At 47.8% G+C, this 24,756-nt stretch overlaps 1 protein-coding gene across 2 annotated transcripts in view; it reads left to right on the top strand.

The window, feature by feature from the left end:
- The window catches only part of SEMA3D (semaphorin 3D), a 378,418-nt gene extending 363,594 nt beyond the window's left edge, over positions 1-14,824 (top strand). Inside the window, exon 18 of one of the 2 annotated variants that reach the window (XM_069627821.1) lies at positions 13,975-14,824. In XM_069627821.1, coding sequence (XP_069483922.1) covers positions 13,975-14,397 — 423 coding nt within the window. In that variant the 3' untranslated portion in view covers positions 14,398-14,824. The remainder of the gene's footprint in view (positions 1-13,974) is intronic. The other variant, XM_069627822.1, reaches the window with a different exon arrangement.
- Positions 14,825-24,756: the final 9,932 nt, after the last annotated feature.

Below are 24,756 nucleotides of genomic sequence, written 5' to 3'. Positions count from 1 at the left end.
CTGAAAGTGGTCCGGGCACCACAGAGGAAGCCCCGACGTGAAGTAAGCTTGGGCAAGGGAGTCCCCATTGCAAGTTTGTTTTGAACTTTATCGGGAGAGGTCTGAGCCCGGCAGAGGGGAAACTATGAGAACTGTGTGGTGAAAGGTCTGAGCCCGACAGAGCGGGACCTTGTGACCTTTTTGGTTGAAACATTATTTTTGGAATTCGAGAAAAGAGACTTAAAGGTGGAAGTCCAGACGGGCCTCTAGCCATGTTCCAGAACTGTTTATTCTGTTGGAAGCCAAGCCAAAGTGTGTCATCCTGCCTGCAGGGACAGCCTTACTCCGTGAGGTCTAACGTGGGGAGGAGAGCTAGTACCACATGTATTCATTTTAACACTGATCTTCCCTTTTGCATACATTTCTCCTTTTTACACTTTTTTGTACAAGAGAATAGGACATGCATTCGGTTTTGTTAGCATTGGCCATTTTGATTTGACACACTCCACTAGGACTGCATTATTTATTATTTGATGGTCGACATTACTCCCATCTTAGATGTAGGACAGAATAAGAGTCTCTTCATCCCCAACTGTTTCAATAAAGGTTTTACAAATTGTAGCCAATGTGTTTGTGTCATACTTGTGATACCATGCCTCCTACAATGGCCACACCCTGAACAGGATACAACATGGCAAGTCTGAGCTGGGGAGGAGTATACACCATGCGGACTGCTTTGCTCATGGCTCCCTGAACAGCGCACGGGGCTACTTGTTAAGAGGCTTTACATGATTTGCATGAAGACTCCCATGATTCTTCACTTGGTATCAGGGGACTTGAAGAAGAGTGATCATGCATGTAGAATGTACAACACACTTCTGTCCTCTCCCTGCATGAACCAGAATGAAGATTGGGGAACATTAGGAGAATGTCTTGTAATTATTCCTTTCAGTACAGGTAATTTTTAGGACTGGCAAACATTCCTGTGTACACACCTTGTGTCGATCAATGTGACCTCTGCACTCTATCATCGTGAAATGTAGATGACTCGTCTCCTTTTTGCCGTCTTTATTAACTCATTCTGGACCAGGGTGGGACTGGGCTATACAATTGTCTAGGGCACCAATGAAAAAGTGGACCACAGTTGTAAATGGCAATTCATTCCTTTTGTGACACTGTTTGAATAATACCCAACAGGGAGTTTTTTGTGATGCTAATTGTGCATTTTAAAGAATATTTATTCAGAAACACTAGTCAAAGCTACTAGCCGCAATGAGGTCGGGAGGATCGCTCAGGGGCAACGTGCTCGCCTTGGAAGCAAGACGACACGGAGCAACACAGGTTTGATTGCCGGGTCTGCGCTTAGAAACCTCTGGGTATTAAACACGTTATAAATAACCTATCATATCATAGTAAAGTAACTCATCAAACTGCCCCACAGTGGCCAAAAAAGTGGCCCAGTTTGACCCAAAAACTGCCCCACAGTAGCATTTTGTGTTTTTGGTTGTCCTATCGGCTAGTCCGAGCCTGTTCTGGACTGAAACCTTCTAGGGGTACTAATAACGAGTTTTAGGTTTGTATATAACACGTCCTGCTTCTATAGCTGTTGATATTGTTACCCAATGTAATGGTTCTCACGGTATCTGCCTGTTGGGATGAGGAACGAGTAAACCAAGGAGCAATGTTAACTTGCAAAGCGCAGGAACTTAACTTGTGAGCTACCCACCCAGACATATTACTACTGAAGAAATTGTATAAGCACAAGGTTGTCTCTCCCTCTTTTATTGAATGCCCACCTACCCATCTTTTAAACCGCTGGATGGCCGTTTACCCCCAAAAAACCTCTGTAGCCGGAACGTCCATGCATAAGAAAAAAATACATTTCTGCTGAGTCTTGTTTGGCAATATTACAAGATTGCTCAAATTACCAAATGCTGAAAAGCAAGCATAAATTGCATTCAATATTCCAAGCACTGCACCTACACGCAAATGCTTCAATATTGGAGAATAACAGGCCATTAATCCTGGCTACTGTTTGATCCTGTCAAGCTTAGGTTAGCAAAAGGTATGGAGCCCACCCCCTCCTATTTCCCCTGCTTCAGGAGTCTTCCACCTGAGTGGGGCGTCCTCCCAGCTGTACATGCATACACCTCTGGCGCTCAAGGAGAGTTAAACAGGCAGACGTCAATGAAGCCATAGGTTGGTGAAAGGGATCTAATTGAGCCGGGGAGTGCCTCATTCCAGTGGTGATCAAGCTTCCAATTGGCACTTATAAGACATTACATGAAAGGCTGCAAGTAAACTGAATTAATTGACTGAAGATACTAGGTGGAAATCAAAAGGAACACACACAGAACACTGGCATAGATTAATCAGAGTCAAGGACTCAATGGGCCTGTAAAGGCGTTTTACAGAGGCACGATCCCATAGGAAAAAGCTCTGCAAAGCTGTCTCAATATTCAGTATGACTTGAGTATAAGCAATGATGATTGCACAGGTCTTATAGGAAGAGGCGTTACAGTGCAGCAATAACTTAGGTCCATGAAGAACTCAGCATTGCATCTGAGGCTCATAACTCTTGAGGGGGCGCACACTCTAGACCGCTCTTCGATTTACTGGATAGCATCGGCATCTCCTATACCCTTGTTCCCGATGACTCCCAAATCCCTTTAGAGTTATCAAATGATTATGATCCGGATTCCCAGACCCTAAATACTTTTTATTACGTTATCCAAGTCTGGATGGCAACTAATTCCTTGGCGCTGAATGACAGCAGACCGTTGCTTATCGTTGGCGCAGGAACAGACCTGAGTAAACTGGACACTAGACATGAGTACTTTGTCATTGCTGGCTGTCGAATCAAGGTTGCATCCTGTGTGTAGACGCTGGGAGGGAACTTCGGTTCTCCGCTTCTTTTTCCAATCATGATGCTCATCTTAGTTCCACGTGCAGGTTCATTAACAAACGAGTGAACAAACCCATCCATACTGATGAGGCAGGATTGTCCTGATACTATACCTCCTAATCACCTTCCCCTGCTACGCCCCGGATCCTTCACCATGACTTAGACTGAGGCCTCTACTATACCTCCTAGCAATCACCCTCCTCTGCTATGCCCCAGATCCTTCACCATGACTTAGACTGAGGCCTCTACTATACCTCCTAGCAATCACCCTCCCCTGCTACGCCCCGGATCCTTCACCATGGCTTCACCTGTGGCCTCTACTATACCTCCTAGCAATCACCCTCCTCTTCTATGCCCCAGATCCTTCACCATGACTTAGACTGAGGCCTCTACTATACCTCCTAATCACCTTCCCCTGCTACGCCCCGGATCCTTCACCATGGCTTCACCTGTGGCCTCTACTATACCTCCTAATCACCTTCCCCTCTATGCCCCGGATCCTTCACCATGGCTTCACCTGTGGCCTCTACTATACCTCCTAGCAATCAACTTCCTCTGCTATGCCCCAGATCCTTCACCATGACTTAGACTGAGGCCTCTACTATACCTCCTAGCAATCACCATCCCCTGCTACGCTCCAGATCCTTCACCATGGCTTCACCTGAGGCCTCTACTATACCTCCTAATCACCTTCCCCTGCTACGCCCCGGATCCTTCACCATGGCTTCACCTGTGGCTTCTACTATACCTCCTAGCAATCACCCTCCTCTGCTATGCCCCAGATCCTTCACCATGACTTAGACTGAGGCCTCTACTATACCTCCTAGCAATCACCATCCCCTGCTACGCCCCAGACCCTTCACCATGGCTTCACCTGAGACCTCTACTATACCTCCTAATCACCCTCCTCTGCTATGCCCCGGGTCCTTCACCATGGCTTAGCCTGTGGCCTCTACTAGACCTCCTAATCACCCTCCCCTGCTACGGCCCGGATCCTTCACCATGGCTTCACCTGTGGCCTCTACTATACCTCCTAGCAATCACCCTCCTCTGCTATGCCCCAGATCCTTCACCATGACTTAGACTGAGGCCTCTACTATACCTCCTAGCAATCACCATCCCCTGCTACGTCCCAGATCCTTCACCATGGCTTTGCCTGTGGCTTCTACTATACCTCCTAGTAATCACCCTCCCCTGCTATGCCCCAGATCCTTCACCATGACTTAGACTGAGGCCTCTACTATACCTCCTAGCAATCACCCTCCCCTGCTACGTCCCAGATCCTTCACCATGGCTTCACCTGTGGCCTCTACTATACCTCCTAGTAATCACCCTCCCCTGCTACGCCCCGGACCCTTCACCATGACTTCACCTGTGGCCTCTACTATACCTCCTAGCAATCACCCTCCCCTGCTACACCCTGGATCCTTCACCATGGCTTCACCTGTGGCCTCTACTATACCTCCTAGCAATCACCCTCCCCTGCTACGTCCCAGATCCTTCACCATGGCTTCACCTGTGGTCTCTACTATACCTCCTAGCAATCACCCTCCTCTGCTACGCCCCAGATCCTTCACCATGGCTTCACCTGTGGCCTCTACTATACCTCCTAGCAATCACCCTCCTCTGCTATGCCCCAGATCCTTCACCATGACTTAGACTGAGGCCTCTACTATACCTCCTAGCAATCACCATCCCCTGCTACGTCACAGATCCTTCACCATGGCTTCACCTGTGGCCTCTACTATACCTCCTAGCAATCACCCTCCTCTGCTATGCCCCAGATCCTTCACCATGACTTAGACTGAGGCCTCTACTATACCTCCTAGCAATCACCATCCCCTGCTACGTCACAGATCCTTCACCATGGCTTCACCTGTGGCCTCTACTATACCTCCTAGTAATCACCCTCCCCTGCTACGCCCCGGATCCTTCACCATGGCTTCACCTGTGGTCTCTACTATACCTCCTAGCAATCACCCTCCCCTGCTACGCCCCGGATCCTTCACCATGGCTTCGCCTGTGGCCTCTACTATACCTCCTAGCAATCACCCTCCCCTGCTACGCCCCAGATCCTTCACCATGGCTTCGCCTGTGGCCTCTACTATACCTCCTAGCAATCACCCTCCCCTGCTACGCCCCAGATCCTTCACCATGGCTTCACCTGTGGCCTCTACTATACCTCCTAGCAATCACCCTCCTCTGCTATGCCCGAGATCCTTCACCATGACTTAGACTGAGGCCTCTACTATACCTCCTAGCAATCGCCCTCCCCTGCTACTCCCCAGATCCTTCACCATGGCTTCACCTGTGTACTATACCTCCTAGCAATCACCCTCCCCTGCTACGCCCCAGATCCTTCACCATGGCTTCACCTGTGTACTATACCTCCTAGCAATCACCCTCCTCTGCTATGCCCCAGATCCTTCACCATGACTTAGACTGAGGCCTCTACTATACCTCTTAGCAATCACCCCCCCGCTACACCCCAGATCCTTCACCATGGCTTAGACTGAGGCCTCTACTATACCTCCTAGCAATCACCCTCCCATACTACGCCCCGGATCCTTCACCATGGCTTCACCTGTGGCCTCTTCTATACCTCCTAGCAATCACCCCCCCCCCGCTACGCCCCATAACCTTCACCATGGCTTAGACTGAGGCCTCTACTATACCTCCTAGCAATCACCCTCCCCTGCTATGCCCCGGATCTTTCGCCATGCTTAGCCTGAGGCCTCTACAATACCTCCTCGCAATCACCCTCCCCTGCTACGCCCCAGATCCTTCACCATGGCTTCACCTGTGGTCTCTACTATACCTCCTAGCAATCACCCTCCCCTGCTACGCCCCAGATCCTTCACCATGGCTTCGCCTGTGGCCTCTACTATACCTCCTAGCAATCACCCTCCCTTGCTATGCCCCAGATCCTTCACCATGGCTTCACCTGTGACCTCTACTATACCTCCTAGCAATCATCCTCCTCTGCTATGCCCCAGATCCTTCACCATGACTTAGACTGAGGCCTCTACTATACCTCCTAGCAATCACCCTCCCCTGCTACGCCCCAGATCCTTCACCATGGCTTCACCCGTGTACTATACCTCCTAGCAATCACCCTCCCTTGCTACGCCCCGGATCCTTCACCATGGCTTCACCTGTGTACTATACCTCCTAGCAATCACCCTCCTCTGCTATGCCCCAGATCCTTCACCATGGCTTAGACTGAGGCCTCTACTATACCTCCTAGCAATCACCCTCCCCTGCTATGCCCCGGATCCTTCACCATGGCTTCACCTGTGGCCTCTACTATACCTCCTAGCAATCACCAACCCCGCTACGCCCCATATCCTTCACCATGGCTTAGTCTGAGGCCTCTACTATACCTCCTAGCAATCACCCTCCCCTGCTACGCCCCAGATCCTCCACCATGCTTAGCCTGAGGCCTATACAATACCTCCTCGCAATCACCCTCCCCTGCTTCGCCCCAGATCCTTCACCATGGCTTCACCTGTGGCCTCTACTATACCTCCTAGCAATCACCCTGCTCTGCTATGCCCCAGATCCTTCACCATGACTTAGACTGAGGCCTCTACTATACCTCCTAGCAATCACCCTCCCCTGCTACGCCCCGGATCCTTCACCATGGCTTCACCTGTGGCCTCTACTATACCTCCTACCAATCACCCCCCCCTGCTACGCCCCAGATCCTTCACCATGACTTAGACTGAGGCCTCTACTATACCTCCTAGCAATCACCCTCCCCTGCTATGCCCCAGATCCTTCACCATGACTTAGACTGAGGCCTCTACTATACCTCCTAGCAATCACCCTCCCCTGCTATGCCCCGGATCCTTCACCATGGCTTCACCTGTGGCCTCTACTATACGTCCTAGCAATCACCCTCCCCTGCTACGCCCCGGATCCTTCACCATGGCTTCACCTGTGGCCTCAACTATACCTCCTAGCAATCACCCTCCCCTGCTACGCCCCGGATCCTTCACCATGGCTTCACCTGTGGCCTCTACTATACCTCCTAGCAATCACCCTCCCCTGCTACGCCCCGGATCCTTCACCATGGCTTCACCTGTGGCCTCTACTATACCTCCTAGCAATCACCCTCCCCTGCTACGCCCCAGATCCTTCACCATGGCTTCACCTGTGGCCTCTACTATACCTCCTAGCAATCACCCTCCCCTGCTACGCCCCAGATCCTTCACCATGGCTTCACCTGTGCCCTCTACTATACTTCCTAGCAATCACCCTCCCCTGCTACGCCCCAGATCCTTCACCATGGCTTCACCTGTGGCCTCTACTATACCTCCTAGCAATCACCCTCCCCTGCTATGCCCCAGATCCTTCACCATGACTTAGACTGAGGCCTCTACTATACCTCCTAGCAATCACCCTCCCCTGCTACGCCCCGGATCCTTCACCATGACTTAGACTGAGGCCTCTACTATACCTCCTAGCAATCACCCTCCCCTGCTACGCCCCGGATCCTTCACCATGGCTTCACCTGTGGCCTCTACTATACCTCCTAGCAATCACCCTCCCCTGCTACGCCCCGGATCCTTCACCATGGCTTCACCTGTGGCCTCTACTATACCTCCTAGCAATCACCCTCCCCTGCTACGCCCCGGATCCTTCACCATGGCTTCACCTGTGGCCTCTACTATACCTCCTAGCAATCACCCTCCCCTGCTACGCCCCAGATCCTTCACCATGGCTTCACCTGTGGCCTCTACTATACCTCCTAGCAATCACCCTCCCCTGCTACGCCCCAGATCCTTCACCATGGCTTCACCTGTGGCCTCTACTATACTTCCTAGCAATCACCCTCCCCTGCTACGCCCCAGATCCTTCACCATGGCTTCTACTATACCTCCTAGCAATCACCCTCCCCTGCTACGCCCCAGATCTTTCACCATGGCTTAGCCTGTGGCCTCTACTATACCTCCTAGCAATCACCCTCCCCTTCTAAGCCCCAGATCCTTCACCATGGCTTCACCTGTGGCCTCTACTATACCTCCTAGCATTTACCCTCCCCTGCTATGCCCCAGATCCTTCACCATGGCTTCACCTGTGACCTCTACTATACCTCCTAGCAATCACCCTCCCCTGCTAGGCCACAGATCCTTCACCATGGCTTCACCAGTGTCCTCTACTATACTTCCTAGCAATCACCCTCCCCTGCTACGCCCCATATCCTTCACCATGACTTCACCTGTGGCCTCTACTATACCTCCTAGCAATCACCCTCCCCTGCAACGCCCCAGATCCTTCACCATGGCTTAGCCTGAGGCCTCTACTATACCTCCTAGAAATCACCCTCCCCTGCTATGCCCCAGATACTTCACCATGGCTTCACCTGTGTACTATACCTCCTAGCAATCACCCTCCCCTGCTATGCCCCAGATCCTTCACCATGGCTTCACCTGTGTCCTCTACTATACGTCCTAGCAATCACCCTCCCCTGCTACGTCCCAGATCCTTCACCATGGCTTAGCCTGAGGCCTCTACTATACCTCCTAGCAATCACCCTCCCCTGCTACGCCCCAGATCCTTCACCATGGCTTCACCTGTGGCCTCTACTATACTTCCTAGTAATCACCCTCCCCTGCTACGCCCCAGATCTTTCACCATGGCTTAGCCTGTGGCCTCTACTATACCTCCTAGCAATCACCCTCCCCTGCTACGCCCCAGATCCTTCACCATGTCATCACCTGTCGCCTCTACTATACTTCCTAGCAATCACCCTCCCCTGCTACGCCCCAGATTCTTCACCATGACTTCACCTGTGGCCTCTACTATACCTCCTAGCAATCACCATCCCCTGCTACGCCCCAGATCCTTCACCATGACTTCACGTGTGGCCTCTACTATACTTCCTAGCAATCACCCTTCCCTGCTACACCCCAGATCTTTCACCATGGCTTCACCTGTGGCCTCTACTATACCTCCTAGCAATCACCCTCCCCTGCTACGCCCAGATCTTTCACCATGGCTTAGCCTGTGGCCTCTACTATACCTCCTAGCAATCACCCTCCCCTGCTAAGCCCCAGATCCTTCACCATGGCTTCACCTGTGGCCTCTACCATACCTCCTAGCAATCACCCTCCCCTGCTATGCCCCAGATCCTTCACCATGGCTTCACCTGTGACCTCTACTATACCTCCTAGCAATCACCCTCCCCTGCTAGGCCACAGATCCTTCACCATGGCTTCACCAGTGGCCTCTACTATACTTCCTAGCAATCACCCTCCCCTGCTAGGCCACAGATCCTTCCCCATGGCTTCACCAGTGGCCTCTACTATACTTCCTAGCAATCACCCTCCCCTGCTACGCCCCATATCCTTCACCATGACTTCACCTGTGGCCTCTACTATACCTCCTAGCAATCACCCTCCCCTGCTACGCCCCAGATCCTTCACAATGGCTTAGCCTGAGGCCTCTACTATACCTCCTAGAAATCACCCTCCCCTGCTATGCCCCAGATACTTCACCATGGCTTCACCTGTGTACTATACCTCCTAGCAATCACCCTCCCCTGCTATGCCCCAGATCCTTCACCATGGCTTCACCTGTGGCCTCTACTATACGACCTAGCAATCACCCTCCCCTGCTACGTCCCAGATCCTTCACCATGGCTTAGCCTGAGGCCTCTACTATACCTCCTAGCAATCACCCTCCCCTGCTACGCCCCAGATCCTTCACCATGGCTTCATCTGTGGCCTCTACTATACTTCCTAGCAATCACCCTCCCCTGCTACGCCCCAGATCTTTCACCATGGCTTAGCCTGTGGCCTCTACTATACCTCCTAGCAATCACCCTCCCCTGCTACGCCCCAGATCCTTCACCATGGCTTAGCCTGTGGCCTCTACTATACCTCCTAGCAATCACCCTCCCCTGCTAGGCCACAGATCCTTCACCATGGCTTCACCTGTGGCCTCTACTATACTTCCTAGCAATCACCCTCCCCTGCTACGCCCCAGATCCTTCACCATGGCTTCACCTGTGGCCTCTACTATACTTCCTAGCAATCACCCTCCCCTGCTACGCCCCAGATCCTTCACCATGGCTTCACCTGTGGCCTCTACTATACCTCCTAGCAATCACCCTCCCCTGCTACGCCCCAGATCCTTCACCATGACTTCACGTGTGGCCTCTACTATACTTCCTAGCAATCACCCTCCCCTGCTACGCCCCAGATCTTTCACCATGGCTTAGCCTGTGGCCTCTACTATACCTCCTAGCAATCACACTCCCCTGCTACGCCCCAGATCCTTCACCATGGCTTCGCCTGTGGCCTCTACTATACCTCCTAGCAATCACCCTCCCCTGCTACGCCCCAGATCCTTCACCATGGCTTAGCCTGAGGCCTCTACTATACCTCCTAGCAATCACCCTCCCCTGCTACGCCCCAGATCCTTCACCATGGCTTAGCTTGTGGCCTCTTGTGACATGGGCTCTCCTGGCATGCCCACACCATTGGAATATAGAACCCTGCTAGCCAGTGCCCTTGTGAATTCTAGGCTCGACTATTGTAATATTCTGTTCACTGGCATTTCTAAGACAAATCTGGACAAGATGAAGGTTCTTCAAAATGGAGCCGTCAGGGCTTCTACCGGACTGTGATGAACCGAGCATGTCACCTCGTTCAGGCGTACCCGTCCCTGGGTCCCTGTGATGCATCGTATTCAACATAAGGTCAGGTCTCTGACACAGAAATGCATTTATGTGATGCTGCCGGCTAGTTGGGTGCCCGGTTGCACGTGAGTCCCATCACCAAAACTCTGTGCTCAAACAATGGCATATTGTTATGCTAACCTGGATATACATTTGTTAAGTTTGGGGGTTCCAGTTTTGACCCCTGGGCTTCGAAAACGTGAAAAGATCTTCCGGCTGACATCAGGAATCTCCCTTGAACTCCCTTGAAATGTTAAAAAAAATCTCAAAACCTTTCTTTTGAATAAATGTATTGATTGCGTCCCTTCTTTCCCTTCTTCAGTCTTGATTATTATTTAATTAACAAGTCATTTTCAGAATAGCTTCAGCATAGGCCAGTAAAATAGCTCAGACGGTTGAGTGCTCTCAGCGTAATCTGGAGCTTGCAGGTTCACATCCTGGCAAGCCCAACTCAGTCTTTCATCGTACCGAGGTCGGTAAACGACTACCAAATTCGATTGAGTAATATTGTATGTAAGTAAGTGCTCTGTAAAGTGCTTTTGATTAAGGTGCTACATAAATGAACACATCATTGTCATTAGATAAGGCTAAAGCTATAACCCTGAATGCATTCCTTGTAAACTTATGGTTCCATAGGACACATCCTTTAACTACAAAACAAACTACTTGTCTATATAAACCGATTCTCAGATTTTCTTAGTTGCTTTGCCATGCAACAAACAAAGCTCCACATTTGTTCAGCCAGCCCTTTTAATTGTAAACATAGAAGCAAAGCTGAATTAGCTCTCAGCTTGAAATAAGGAAAGTACTAAACATGTGCACCTTTTGTGTATTAAGTGGGACAAGGGGTTCAACTCTATTCTCTTCCAGAAAAGGATTAGCCCACTCCCAACTGAATAGCAGGTGTGAGGGGGCAGAAGTAAGGCCCGGAAACAATGCCGGCAGGTTTTGGGGCAGAAACTTTAATTATATGAAAACAGGTCTCTGTCCCTAAAACTAAGAGGGGGTTCCTTGCCTTTAAGAAAACTGAGCAAGTTGTCCACAAATATAAAGTCTGTCTCCGTCGTGTCTCCAAAAGTCTACCTCTGTCCTTTACACTAATAACTTAAACCAACTGTGCAAGAATGATTTTGTCCCAAAGTAGTGTGTTCTTTGTAGATCCAACAAACAGAAAAGTGCCCAGTCTCTCGGGTACTCAAAAGGGATCATAATAAGAAATGATAAAAACTGTAGGACTTCAAGGTCAGGGTCCTAACCCTTCCCCAAGATTCCTTCTGGTAGTGTTTCTCTCCTTCTGGGCCTCGCAGGCCTGTATTCTCTTATACAATGGTCAGCAGGAAGTTCCCAAGAATATGCTCCTTGTATTTCTACTGTTTACCCCAGCAACTTGGCACACTCCTTTTACCAAGTGTAGGATTTGGTTCACTTATATGTTCTTTACTTACTTTAGGTGCGGTCCCCAGACTTGCAGTACTCAGAATGGCTTGGTTTACCCCCATGCCAAGAAATTGTCCTGCCATGGACTGTCCCTCTTCACAGCTATCCCTTCATGCATTTCTCATTTGAGTGCGGGTAGCAGACTTCCAATATTCAGACCAACTTGTTATACTCTCCTGCCAAGCCTTTGTCCTCTCACAGGCTGTACCTCTTTAGATGCAAGTCACAGGCTCATAATATTCAGAATTGCTTGTGTTACTCTCCTGCTAAGCAGTTGTCCTATTGTTAAATATGCCTCTTTGGCTGTGGGTCCCAGACTCACAATATTCAAATCGGCTTGGTGTACTCTCCTGCCAAGCATTCATTCACTCATAGACTGTCCCTCTTTGAGTGTGTGTCCCAGACTCACAATATTCAGAACTGCCTGGTTTACTCTCCTACCAAGAAGTGTTCCTAGTCTGGACTATCTCTCTTTGGGTATGGGTTCAAGACTCACAGTATTCTGCAATGGCTTTGTTTCGTTTTCTCATATGGGTTCAAAACTCACAATATTCTGATTGGCTTTTGTTTCTGTTTCTCATATGGGTGCGCATCCCAGACTCGCACTTCGTTCACAGGGTCCTTTCTGCCTTCATCCCCTTACTCCCCCAGACCTCCAGCGCCTCTCAGGTAACCAGTGTGATTCTTCCTGGCAGGTACCAGTGTTTTCTGAGGAGCTGCTGCGTCTCTTGATGCTCGGGTAATGTTCGGGGCTCTATTGCGGTCAGCAGCGGCTCTATGGCCATTTGCTTCTCCAGCTGGTGCATCCTCTCTCTGGACAGTTCACCGGTGCTCTGGATGTCTGCAGGTTCTTCTCGCCAGCAGCCCAAGCAGTCCTTGCTTCCTCGACTGCCTTTGGGTTCTCCTCCTCCGCTCGCAGCTTCTCTCCTGCTGGCTCTCATTTGCTTGCCTGCTGCATAACTTACTGACTTCCTCCTTGATTGACAGGTCTCTGTTCGCATCTAAGCTGTGGTATATTTAAACTCCCACATTGGAAAATGGAAATGCCAATCACATTTGTTGAGAAGCTAGAGCGCTCACTCTGCTTCTCCAGAGTGATTCTTGAACTCCTGGTCATCTTCTTCTTCACAGTACATAAAATAAAGTCAGATATAGCGTACTTTGCATTCTCTAATGTTTCAGTCTCGTGAAGTAGATTATGTTCCTAATACTTGAAATGGAGTTATATGCAGCATACCTTGTCCTGTCAAGTATATTAGGTTGGCTAACTTGACAACAGCAGACATTGGCCCTATGAAAAGAAGGGGAATGAGGATTTAACACTGGGGAAGGGGGTAGGTGTACTAACACGTGGCAATACTGCATTCTTTGAACATGATCGTCCCCAATCTCATAAGGGGGTTCCCGCCCCATGTGACCCTCCCTCAGTGCACCACGACCAGGGGGTCTATTGTACTGGGGTCGTGCCACCCTGACCCCATGAGAAAGGTCTCCCCATAGAGGACAAGGGACGACATCCTCTGCTTCGTCACACAGTCCTGACCTGACATAAAATTAATTTATAAATCAACCAATTTATTTCTTGCCAAAATCACACTTCAAAGCTACTTCATATAATTTGTAAATCATTATATTTTATGTATTTAATATTCTAGGAATCCTGTTTTTTAAATATTGAGAACAGTTTTACTGGTTTGGATAAATGCTTACTTGTTTCTAGTCAGTTGCATTAATTTGTAACAATTTGTTTCTTTACATTTTGTAACTAACATGTTTCAAACAATTTCAATTTATACCAGTTCTTTTCTAAAAACAAAACACTTTTCAGGCTATTTGTTTTTCAAACAAATCACCCAACAGAGTCATGAAAGAAAAGTGTGTCTATTGTGGAACATGTAACATGTACATGTCACTCGCTTGTTTTCTGGGACATTAATGTTGTTTTGCTTTCTCTTAATTCCAACAGTTGAAACCTGACGAAAGGATCATCAAAACTGAATATGGGCTCTTGATCCGAAGCCTCCAGAAAAAAGACGCTGGTGTGTATCACTGCAAAGCGAAGGAGCACACCTTCACCCACACGGTTGTGAAACTCAACGTCAAAGTTATTGAGAATGAGCAGATGGAAAATACGCAGAAACTGGAAGACGAAGAAGGACGCGTCAGAGACCTAATAACAGAGTCAAGGCTGAGGTACAAGGATTACATCCAACTGCTAAGCAGCCCCAACTTCAGCCTTGACGAGTACTGCGAACAGATGTGGTTCAAGGAAAAAAGGCGGCAGCGCAACAAAGGTGGGGCCAAGTGGAAGCACGTGCAGGACATCAAGAAAAGCCGGAATCGAAGACATCACAGCGCCAAGCATCGCCCTACAGCTGTACCTACGTAATGCGTACAGCATCTCGGCGAAACCGGACTTGAGGGTACAGAGTACTGTGTCCTGTGTTATACATTCCTCAGTATTGCTTTGTGAGGAAAACATGCACAACCTTTCATCCCCAAAAGACTCTCCAGTAGACCAGTGTCCAGCAGCCGGCGGGAAGTCCTCCTTTGGAAACTGCCTCCGACAATGCATTTCGTGAATGCAGAGTTGTACGTTCATACCTTTAGTGTAGATAACTTAACGATGTTCTACGTGTGCCTCTTTTACATGGGTGACGCTAACATGACGGACAATGAGGGCTGTATTTATTGAACAGTATGTTGTATAGGTGTACAATTGTTTTCCTTTTTATCTATTAAAAGAAGCCTCTGTTTTTAAAGAACATGTTCTTATTTGTATAGCAAAAAATAATACACTACATCTGTATTTTTAATTTGTTTGGCTCTGCTCTTCATTTGGTAGCTCTAGGGCTTGGCCCTGAAAGGAAGATTCTAGACCAGTGGAGGTCAGAGGTCTCAGGTGTGTATAATGTTCACCCTCTCTAGAACACTACTTCCAGTTCAGGATGATCGTGCACTGGATCTAAGTTTGATAATAAGCATTTAATGTAGTTCCTGCAACGGCAGTTGTCCCTTTTCACAGAACTGTACATAACGAGTGTTACCAAAGGCCTGTCCTAGAACTCACCTGCATATCTGACCAGGGAGCAAGACACTCACTTTGCCACCAATAGTCAACATCTTCAAAGGCAATGTATACTCCCCTACAACATGTCATTTACATGAAATAACACATGTTACAGATCATGCAGAGCAGGGGCGGGGGTAGAATGTAAAGTCAATGGAATTGTGTAAATTGCATAGGATGAGTATGCTCGTCCTTTTTGCATGGACTTGCATAATAGCCTGGCAGTTAAAGGGTTAAGTAAAATTCAGAAATAATTGTTCCTTAGAGTGAGACATTACTCCAGAAATGAATGTATCTCTTAAAAGTCTTTAGATTCAGGGACCTGCAACCAATGGTTCTCTGGATGTTTTCAGGGATCTGCAACCAATGGTTCTCCATATGTCTTCAGGGATCTGCAACCAATGGTTCTCCAGATGTTTTCTGGGACCTGCGACCAATGGTTCTCCAGATGGTTTCAGGGATCTGCAACCAATGGTTCTCCGGATGTTTTCAGGGATCTGCAACCAATGGTTGTCCAGATGTCTTCAGGGATCTGCAACCAATGGTTGTCCAGATGTCTTTACGGATCTACAGGGAGTTACAGATCATGCAGAGCAGGGGCGGGGGTAGAATGTAAAGTCAATGGAATTGTGTAAATTGCATAGGATGAGTATGCTCGTCCTTTTTGCATGGACTTGCATAATAGCCTGGCAGTTAAAGGGTTAAGTAAAATTCAGAAATAATTGTTCCTTAGAGTGAGACATTACTCCAGAAATGAATGTATCTCTTAAAAGTCTTTAGATTCAGGGACCTGCAACCAATGGTTCTCTGGATGTTTTCAGGGATCTGCAACCAATGGTTCTCCATATGTCTTCAGGGATCTGCAACCAATGGTTCTCCAGATGTTTTCTGGGACCTGCGACCAATGGTTCTCCAGATGGTTTCAGGGATCTGCAACCAATGGTTCTCCGGATGTTTTCAGGGATCTGCAACCAATGGTTGTCCAGATGTCTTCAGGGATCTGCAACCAATGGTTGTCCAGATGTCTTTAGGGATCTACAACCAATGGTTCTCCAGATGTTTTCAGGGACCTGCGACCAATGGTTCTCCAGATGTTTTCAGGGACCTGCAACCAATGGTTCTCCAGATGGTTTCAGGGATCTGCAGCCAGTGGTTCTCCGGATGTCTTCAGGGATCTGCAACCAATGGTTCTCCAGATGTCTTCAGGGATCTGCAACCAATGGTTCTCCAGATGTTTTCAGGGACCTTCAACCAATGGTTCTCCAGATGGTTTCAGGGATCTGCAGCCAGTGGTTCTCCGGATGTCTTCAGGGATCTGCAACCAATGGTTGTCCAGATGTTTTCAGGGACCTGCAACCAATGGTTCACCAGATGTTCTGGTCCAAAACACCAATCCACCCTAACCAGTATAGTCAATTTTGAGGGAACATAGTCAACAACATCTGGATAAGCAGATTTTGCTGCACAATATGGAGGGCATAGTTGTATCTGTAAATGCTCATGAAATACTCATGCAACATGCATAGTATCTACTTCTGCACCTGTACAAAAATGACTCCACATATTCCCCACCTCCACAGCTGATGTCAGTGAGAGCTGCACACTTGGGATGGGCCATGTGAAATTCTATTTTGTTTTTGTAACAACACTTTTAGATCAATGAAAGAGGGTTCATTTCATGGTGTGGATAGTGACTAGTGAAATACGCACATTCCCGGTTGCAAGCTACGGCCAATGGTGGCGCGTCCTACTCATTCAAACTGGAAGCACGTTTGTTCTCCAAGATAATGTCAATGACTCTTAGCTCATTTACTCATAGCTCACCAAAGCGTCATATTATGATTTCTTGCCTCATAGCCTAGAGACTGTCGAAAATACATAGGGCATGTCTGTTTGCAGGACATGCAGACTTTCTATGACCACACTTCTCAGTAGACTTTAGAAATAACCTGCAGATACTGCAACGTCTGGAAGGTCCAACTTGAACCACTTGTGTATAGGCGCATTATAAATGCCATATCATATAGCATATCATATCATAGCAGATTTCCCCTCTGTAATTATAGCATATTCACCTCCACATACATAAACACATCTGCAAAGTTCATAAAGGTAGTTGGACTGCCATGTTGCATATTGTTATGAAAGAAGCATCTACACATGCAGAGCCATACAGTGCCTGAGTGTTGCACACAAGTCCTTCATGAGTTATGGTCCCAGAGTTGTGCTCCTTATTCACCTGAATTACCTCTCGACTGATGAACAGACGCAAGGAGTCAACAAATAAATACAACATCTAATAACACATTTATACAAATAAATTATCATATCATAACACATAGGGGTACCCCCCTTCCTCCCATATTCACAGAGTTCTGACAGCAGTGTGGATGTGTTCACAGAAGGAATTGTGATCAAATTGAGGGGAATTGTCCATTCCCCCCAAGGGTGGAGACCCTCCCCCTGTGAGGCCAGGGAGGTGAGCGGCTTAGCAACACCCCCTCTAGGGGTCGAGGCAACTGGGACGTCACTGGGAGAGATTCCGTGTTTGGGGACAAGGACTCCCTTTCCAGTGAGGAACTCCCTAAGCCATTTCCCATGGTGGCATATATGGGACTATCGGGTATGCAGCGGGTATGCAGAAAACAGTTGTCTTCAGTAAACACAATGTAACTTGATCCTTCTCAGTTGGACAGTCAGTCTTGGTTCTCCTTCCCACATTGGAAGAGAAGGAGAGAAGGTAGCACAAGATATACTTGAATAGAATATGTTTACTGTACCCCAAGACATTGAGGTACAAAATAAACTGTTAGCGGATCAAGAGGGTTCGGAGAGGCAGATCTTCTCCTAGTGGCGACCCACCAAGAAGGGATAGAAGAGGTGGCCCCCTTACCTGATCTGGCCATTGCCCAGAGGAATGTTATGGTCCTCGCAGAGGCATTTAGCAAGGTAACCATTGGAGAAGCCGGACACAGCTAAGCAAGTCCCTTCTTTTTCTCAAAAAAGGGTTGTTATATGAGGGGGAGATAACACAAGAGGGGGTGCATCACACACAACTACTGGTTCCCCAAAAATATAGGCGATTGTTCCTCACTGCAGTCCATCAAGGGTTGGGAAAAACCCAAATTCAGATCATTCCCATGTTCTTCTGACTGGAGGTTTATGCCAATGTTAAAAATGTTGTCTTGACTTGTGAAATCTGTCAGAAGACTGCAGCAACTCTAGTTCAGATAGCTCCATTACAACCCCTACCCATCATTGATACATTCCATTCTAGAGAATAGTGATGGATATCATAGGCCAGGTGGAGACTTCTAAATTAGGAACTGCTTTATACTGTGTGAGAAACCCGGGGGTATTCTCACTACTACTCACCTTGGATCCTCTATGCAGGTGGCCAGGGAAAGGCCATCATTATTGGATCCTGACCCTGGGGGGTGAGGGAGGCGAAGAAGGATCACCTGGGTAGAGAGGTCTTGGGGATAGGGAGTGGGATGCCCCTAGGTGAGACATGGTAACCCCCATGCTAGTAACAGTCACAGTAACCCTCCCCCAGGCTGTTACAAGCCAATTCCCCTCATTATTCCACACACAACACCTGACAGTATTGAGACGAAGAAGAGGCAATTGAGAGTAATGAAGATTACACATGTTCACCACTAAGGTACTGAGACAAGGAAGCTGCATCCGAAACAATGGGAAGGCCAGGCATGTCTGCCTAACTATGGCCAGGCAGTTTTAATTAACCTGACACACCTGCAGCCTGTTAGAGGGCTGCAGATGCATACAATGAGCGACCAACGAGGAGAGAGAGAGCCTGCAATGAGAACCAGCCAAGAGAGCTGTGCAGGACAAGCAGAGAGACCAGCAGGGGATCCACTTTTTGTGGTGGAAATGGACACCAACACATTATGCCAGAAGACCCAGGCTTCAAAGAACACTGTCTGCTTTTGCAAAAAGCAGCAAGCAAGCAGGGCTCACATTGACAGTGTTCCCGCCCTAGAAACACAGCAGATACCATAGCAGAAGCCGTTGGGAGCAGGAGCATGACACTGGTGAGTGTCAGAGGGACACCCGAACACCTGTGTGCTCCAGGACGACTCGCAGGCAACAGGAACTGGATGCTGGTGAGTGTCAAAGGAACACAAAGAAACTGGGGAACTTCGAACAGGGCCGCAGGCAAGTGTCTGCCACATATTGAATGTTGAACTTTATGAAAACTTAATCTTGCAAGAAACCAAGGGATACTGAATTCCAAACTATATGAAAACTTAGCATTGCAACAAAATGCACATATACTGAATACCAGCCTAAATGAGACGTTTGGCCTCATTAGGACCCAGGCGGTAAGGGGTTTACGGCGGCGTAAACAGCGCCGACCCTTACCGCCTGATTCCGAGGTCCCTTAGCGCCATGGAGGATTTAACACCTGCTTTTAGCAGGTGTTAAAATCCATGGCGCTAAGGGACCTTGTTGTTAATTATGCCACCGTAATTTACGGTGGCGTAATTAACGCCTTCCCCACTCCCATTATGCCCTATGGGGCAAAAATGGGAATGGGGAAGGGTAAATGGGTTAATGTGGACTTACCGCCCCGCCAACCTCGGAATGGGGCGGTAAGTCCGCCAACCACCATGGCGTAAACGTAGTTTACGCCATGGTGGTAAAGGTACGACCCAGGCGGTAACTTACCGCCTGGGTCGTAATGAGGCCCGTTGCCTTTTGAACCCAGCATTATAGGGAAACCTCTCATTGCATTAAACAAGTACATTGAATTGCAACCTCTAAAACACCTTTACATTGAGACAATGCAAGTGTGCGTTCAAACTTGAATTTGATTAAGAAACATAAGAATACTTTTGAACTCTGAATTTAAACTCGAAGCATAGTAAAGCCATGTTGTACAGTGAATTACATCTAACCTTACAAATGACTACAATAAGCAACAAGGAAAGCATGAGCAATGCACTTTAAAGAATGAATGCAGTGTGGCAAGACACCTACTTGGTGAAGGGTGTGTGACACGTGGTGGCAAGGCCACGAGGCAATCCAGGAAAAGCCAAAGGATATATGTTATGAACTGAGGTCCCAGATTAACTTATGTCTTCCTCCCCAACAACAAAGACGTCCCTGGCAAGAAACTGGGACAACATTTGAGACAGGATACTGCACTGGCTGGCACCCGGCAGCTAGAAGGAAACAGGGAATAAGTCACACAGATCTATAACCATGTATATCATGTAAACCACTCCCCCGTATACATAACATACCCAATCCAGGAATAGGTGGGCCTGGAAGAGAAATCCTGCTGGGTGTTGTCAACAAATCCCATATATTGCAAACCTAACATGAATGGCATGAGAGCGCAGGCTAAGCGGATGAAAATATCCAGTTTCTTCGTCTCACCAGCGTTCCAGACAGAAAAGTCCTATAAAAATCCAATATCCAAAGTTCCAAAATACAGGAAAAAATCCAAGAGAATTCTAAAGGTACAGTTCCAAGGTCGAATATCCAATCAATCCAATCACCAGAAAATAGCCTGTTCACCAAATCCAACAGGGGGAAAACCAGGAGCAGTGCAGAAAATGCTTGAGCTAAAAAATCCCCAAACCAGAAGCCAAAAAACATATACAGAACTAATGCCACCTGCAAAACAGATGAGAAGCAAGGAGGTGAAATTGATGTGCATTTATATAGTTCAGGAAGGCATTTTGCTCCTGTCAAGTGACCGCCTTCCTGCATTGCTGGTGGGCGTGTCTCGCATCACCAAGATGCCACGGCAATCCCAAGGGGGCAACGCAGGAGTGTCCACCGCCATGCCAACCCGGGGAGAGGAGAGGATCCCATCCGTGATCAGAACGGGACCCCATGGGGCATGGAAGGAGGGCGCCGTGATCACCCTGCATGGAGTGGGACCCCCGGCAACATGGGGGAAGAGCGCCGCCACTGGTGCTTAGCAGGCGAGTTTCTGATCATATACGATTGCACCCTAAAAGCCTGGAGACCAGCACATCAGAGTCAAGTAAGGGGGGCTTGGCACAACGAAGTAAGTGCCAAGGAACTTGTATTTTGGTCTGAGAAGGCCAGGGACCCTGGTTGCGTGATCTGTGTTGGGTGAACCGGGTGGTCTGAAAACTGCACCTAGACCAGAGGACCCTGAATGATGAAAGAAAAGGACACCCCAAAACCAGCTCAATGAGTGTATAGGGATCCTGGTTGCATGAACTTTGATGGGTATACCGTGTGGTCCAACAACTGCAACTAGACCAGATAATCCTATTTGGTGAGAACTATAGACATTACAAAACAAGCTCAACAAAACCACTGCAACGCTTTGGTACAATATGTGTTTGTTGTCTTGGGAACAGAAACATGAGACCCTTTTTGTTCTGGATTGTGCTACTTAAACCTTGGGGCAGGGAACCCCCAAGGATTGGCTTGAACTATATTGCCTTGAACTGAAGAAGGTAACCTTTCAGACTTTTTCTTTCATGGAACTTTCTTCTACTTGGGGAAGGGAACTCAGAGAAAGCTGTGGGATGGAAGAAGCAATGAAATTTGAGTTAAACACTGTTTCTTTTGAGTTTGACCTCACTACACATTGGTTTAATATAGTTGTGAGGGCAAGCATAAGTTCCAGACACAAACAGACCTTTAAGTTGAACTCTTTGACATAGACTTTACTTAGTTTTATTCCAGTAGGTAAATCCCATATTAGAATAGGTTATGGAAGGTTTTCAACCATCCTAACATTTCAGTTAAATATATATCTTTTGTTTACATTTGAAGTCTGTTGTCTGTGTTGTACTTCATGATCCCTTCACACCTGGTAATAATGGGTTTTGTCACTCGTTATCCAGAAGCCTTTCACCTCCATAACAACACCATGCAGCGAATATTAAAACACCAATTGCCCTTCCTATTGAGCGTAGGATTTACGAAGGAGATTCTCACAGATCAAGGCACTACCGTCATGCCTGTTGGTAAAAGAATTGCTTAATATAAAAACCTTAAGAACGTCAGTCTACCATCTGCAGACAGATGGTTTGGTAGTATGTTTCAATCACGGACCTGAAAAATAATATTTTGGAAACTGTGATGTCATGATACACTGGGCATTGCTTGCAATTCAGAAAACACCATACGCTTCCCTGGGATATTTTCTATTTAATAATACTATAGGGGAGGAAACCTTGGGATGTGTTACACATGCTTAAAGAGACTTGGGAAGAAAGAGAGAAGGCCCTTTTACTGATTTCCCAAACCATACAGAGAACACATATGACAGTGGAGAGAGAAATTGTACAATCAAATCTGGGTCAAGTTCTAGAACATCAGCAAGCTGTCTATGATAAGCATGCTGTAACTCAATCCTTCTCAGTTGGACAGTCAGTCTTAGACCTCCTACCCACACCGGAGAAAAAGATGATTTCCAAATGGTGCGGTCCTTATGAAGTTTTGGAAAAAAAGGCCCCTTGTCTGACCTAAGCTCCCAAACTGATAGACATCAGAAAACACAAGTGTGTCATGTCAACCTGCTCAAGGAGTGGAAGATAAGCTATAGTGTGGATACCACTGTTACTATGACCACCCTTCTCACTGACTCTGATCATAGAAACACATTAGTTCCCCCAGATCCATCACTTTCCCAAAAACCAACGTTAGCGATTTGCCGTGTCAGTTCCCTGGGGTATTTTCAGAACAGCTAGGCAGGGTGGCTGATTTCTTCTGCTACATTCGAACCTCGGCTGGGAAGACCATTAATGTAAAACCCTATAGGATCCCTGAGACCTGAAAATAAATCCTTGAGAAGGAAATAGAGGAAAAAGCTCAAGGCGAATATCATCAAACCCTCTGAGAGTCTATAGTCCTCCCCTATTGTTTTAGTCACAAAGCCTAAACAGTCCTGGTGTTCTGTATAGACTTCCAGAAATTAAACTCAATCTTGATATTTGACTACTATCCTATGCCAAAGATTGACGATCAGATAAAATAATGGGTTCAGACAAATTGATATCAACACTAGAATTGACATTGGGTTACTGGCACGTCCCCTTAAATCCAGTTGACAGGCAAAACATTGCCTTTTCAACACCAAAAGGCCTATTCCAGTTCAAAGTATTTCCTTTTGGTCTGCACAGAGCCCCAACCACTTTTCAGCAACTAGTGGGCAAAGTGCTAAAACCACACTCTGCAGTTTGTGGGGCATATTTGGATGACATAGTGGTTCATAGCGACAGTGGGCCCGAACACGTTCATACCCTGTATTCCATCCCCAGTGCCCTTAGGAGAGCTGGTTTAAGAGAAAATAAATCCTTGGAAACATCATCTGGCCCAATCAGCAGTGAAGCACCTGGGAGTTTTCTTCGGGAATGTCCTAATACAACCACAGGCAGATAAAGTAAAGGCGGTCTAACAAACTCCTACCCCAAAGACCAAAGGAGGGGAAGGGTATGTGATGAATTGAGGGAATGTTTCCCTTCTCTCCAAGGGGGAACCCCCCCTCCCTTGTAAGGCTATTGAGGTAAGCCCACTCCACAACACCCTCCCTAGGGGTCGAGGCAAGTGGGACCTCAGCAGGAGAGACTCCCCCGTTTGGGGAAAATGTTTCCCTTACCTGTGACAAACTTCCTAAACCATTTCCCAGGATGGCATATGTGGGACTATCATATATGCAGAACATTATTGAAGTCAAAGATTGGGCAAGAGCCAAAACTGAAATAGACATCTGCAAGCAAGAAAGAACATCTGTCTCTTTAAGGAGAGACTTCCATATAACTGTGACGAGTAGACTGATAACGGAGAAGGAGGAGCAGCACACGCCAAGATGTAGCAAAGTCTAGAGACAGGGTAGAGAGCATATGCTGGGGAAGGCACCGAACGATGTGACACATGCGACAGGTGGAGCCGAGGAGAGCCGCAGAACCAGAGACTTTCAGAAGTGGGCAAACATGTGAGCAAGACGCTGGAGGCTCAGCATTTACACGAAGTGAGGAGGGAGGGAGCCGGGACCTTAACTCCTGGTGGTGGTGGTGTCACCACAAAAACCTCCTGGTGGGCAGTGTGCCCATCCAACAACGCAGGAACCACTATGCCGAGGAGGCAGTGTCTGCTTCCCTGCAGCCATATCACGTTCCAGGGAGAGGGAGGACCGAGAGCGGGATGTCAATGGAGGTCACAAGATGAAGAAACAGAGCGAACAAAGTGATCCCGGGCACCGCAAGCCCCGGCAGCATTCCCCTGGAGAGTCAAAGGTAACAGGTAGAACGATGGAACCCGAAGGCTATCAGGGAATCGCTATAAAGCAAGAGACACCTGTCCCAGTGAAATTGACAAGACATTGAATTTGAAGTCGATAGAGTGGAACTGTATTAATTTGAGAAAGAGGTTTACAAATAAATCCGAGAGAGAGAGCACCACAACAGTGGCACAAATACCCAGGGAAGAGGGGAAAATACCCCATAACCCTGGAAGTAAAGAGTGCAGAATATCAGAGAGAGACTTATATGAATACTAAGAGAAGTTAAGGGAACCGATACTCAGATTCAACAGCCTGAGGAAAGGGGGAACCCTAAGAGGCAAGGCAGTATATCCAAGCTAAGAAACTATCCGTTACTGAACTCAAAAGATTATAGCAACCCAAAGCTGAGAAGAAGCATGAGACCACACAGGGAATAT

The sequence above is a fragment of the Ambystoma mexicanum genome, chromosome 12 (genome assembly GCF_040938575.1).
Source record: "Ambystoma mexicanum isolate Mex_15411 chromosome 12, UKY_AmexF1_1, whole genome shotgun sequence".
NCBI lineage: Eukaryota > Metazoa > Chordata > Amphibia > Caudata > Ambystomatidae > Ambystoma > Ambystoma mexicanum.
The sequence above is the reverse complement of the archived record's forward strand: the minus strand, read 5'-3'. Positions and strand labels throughout refer to the sequence as shown.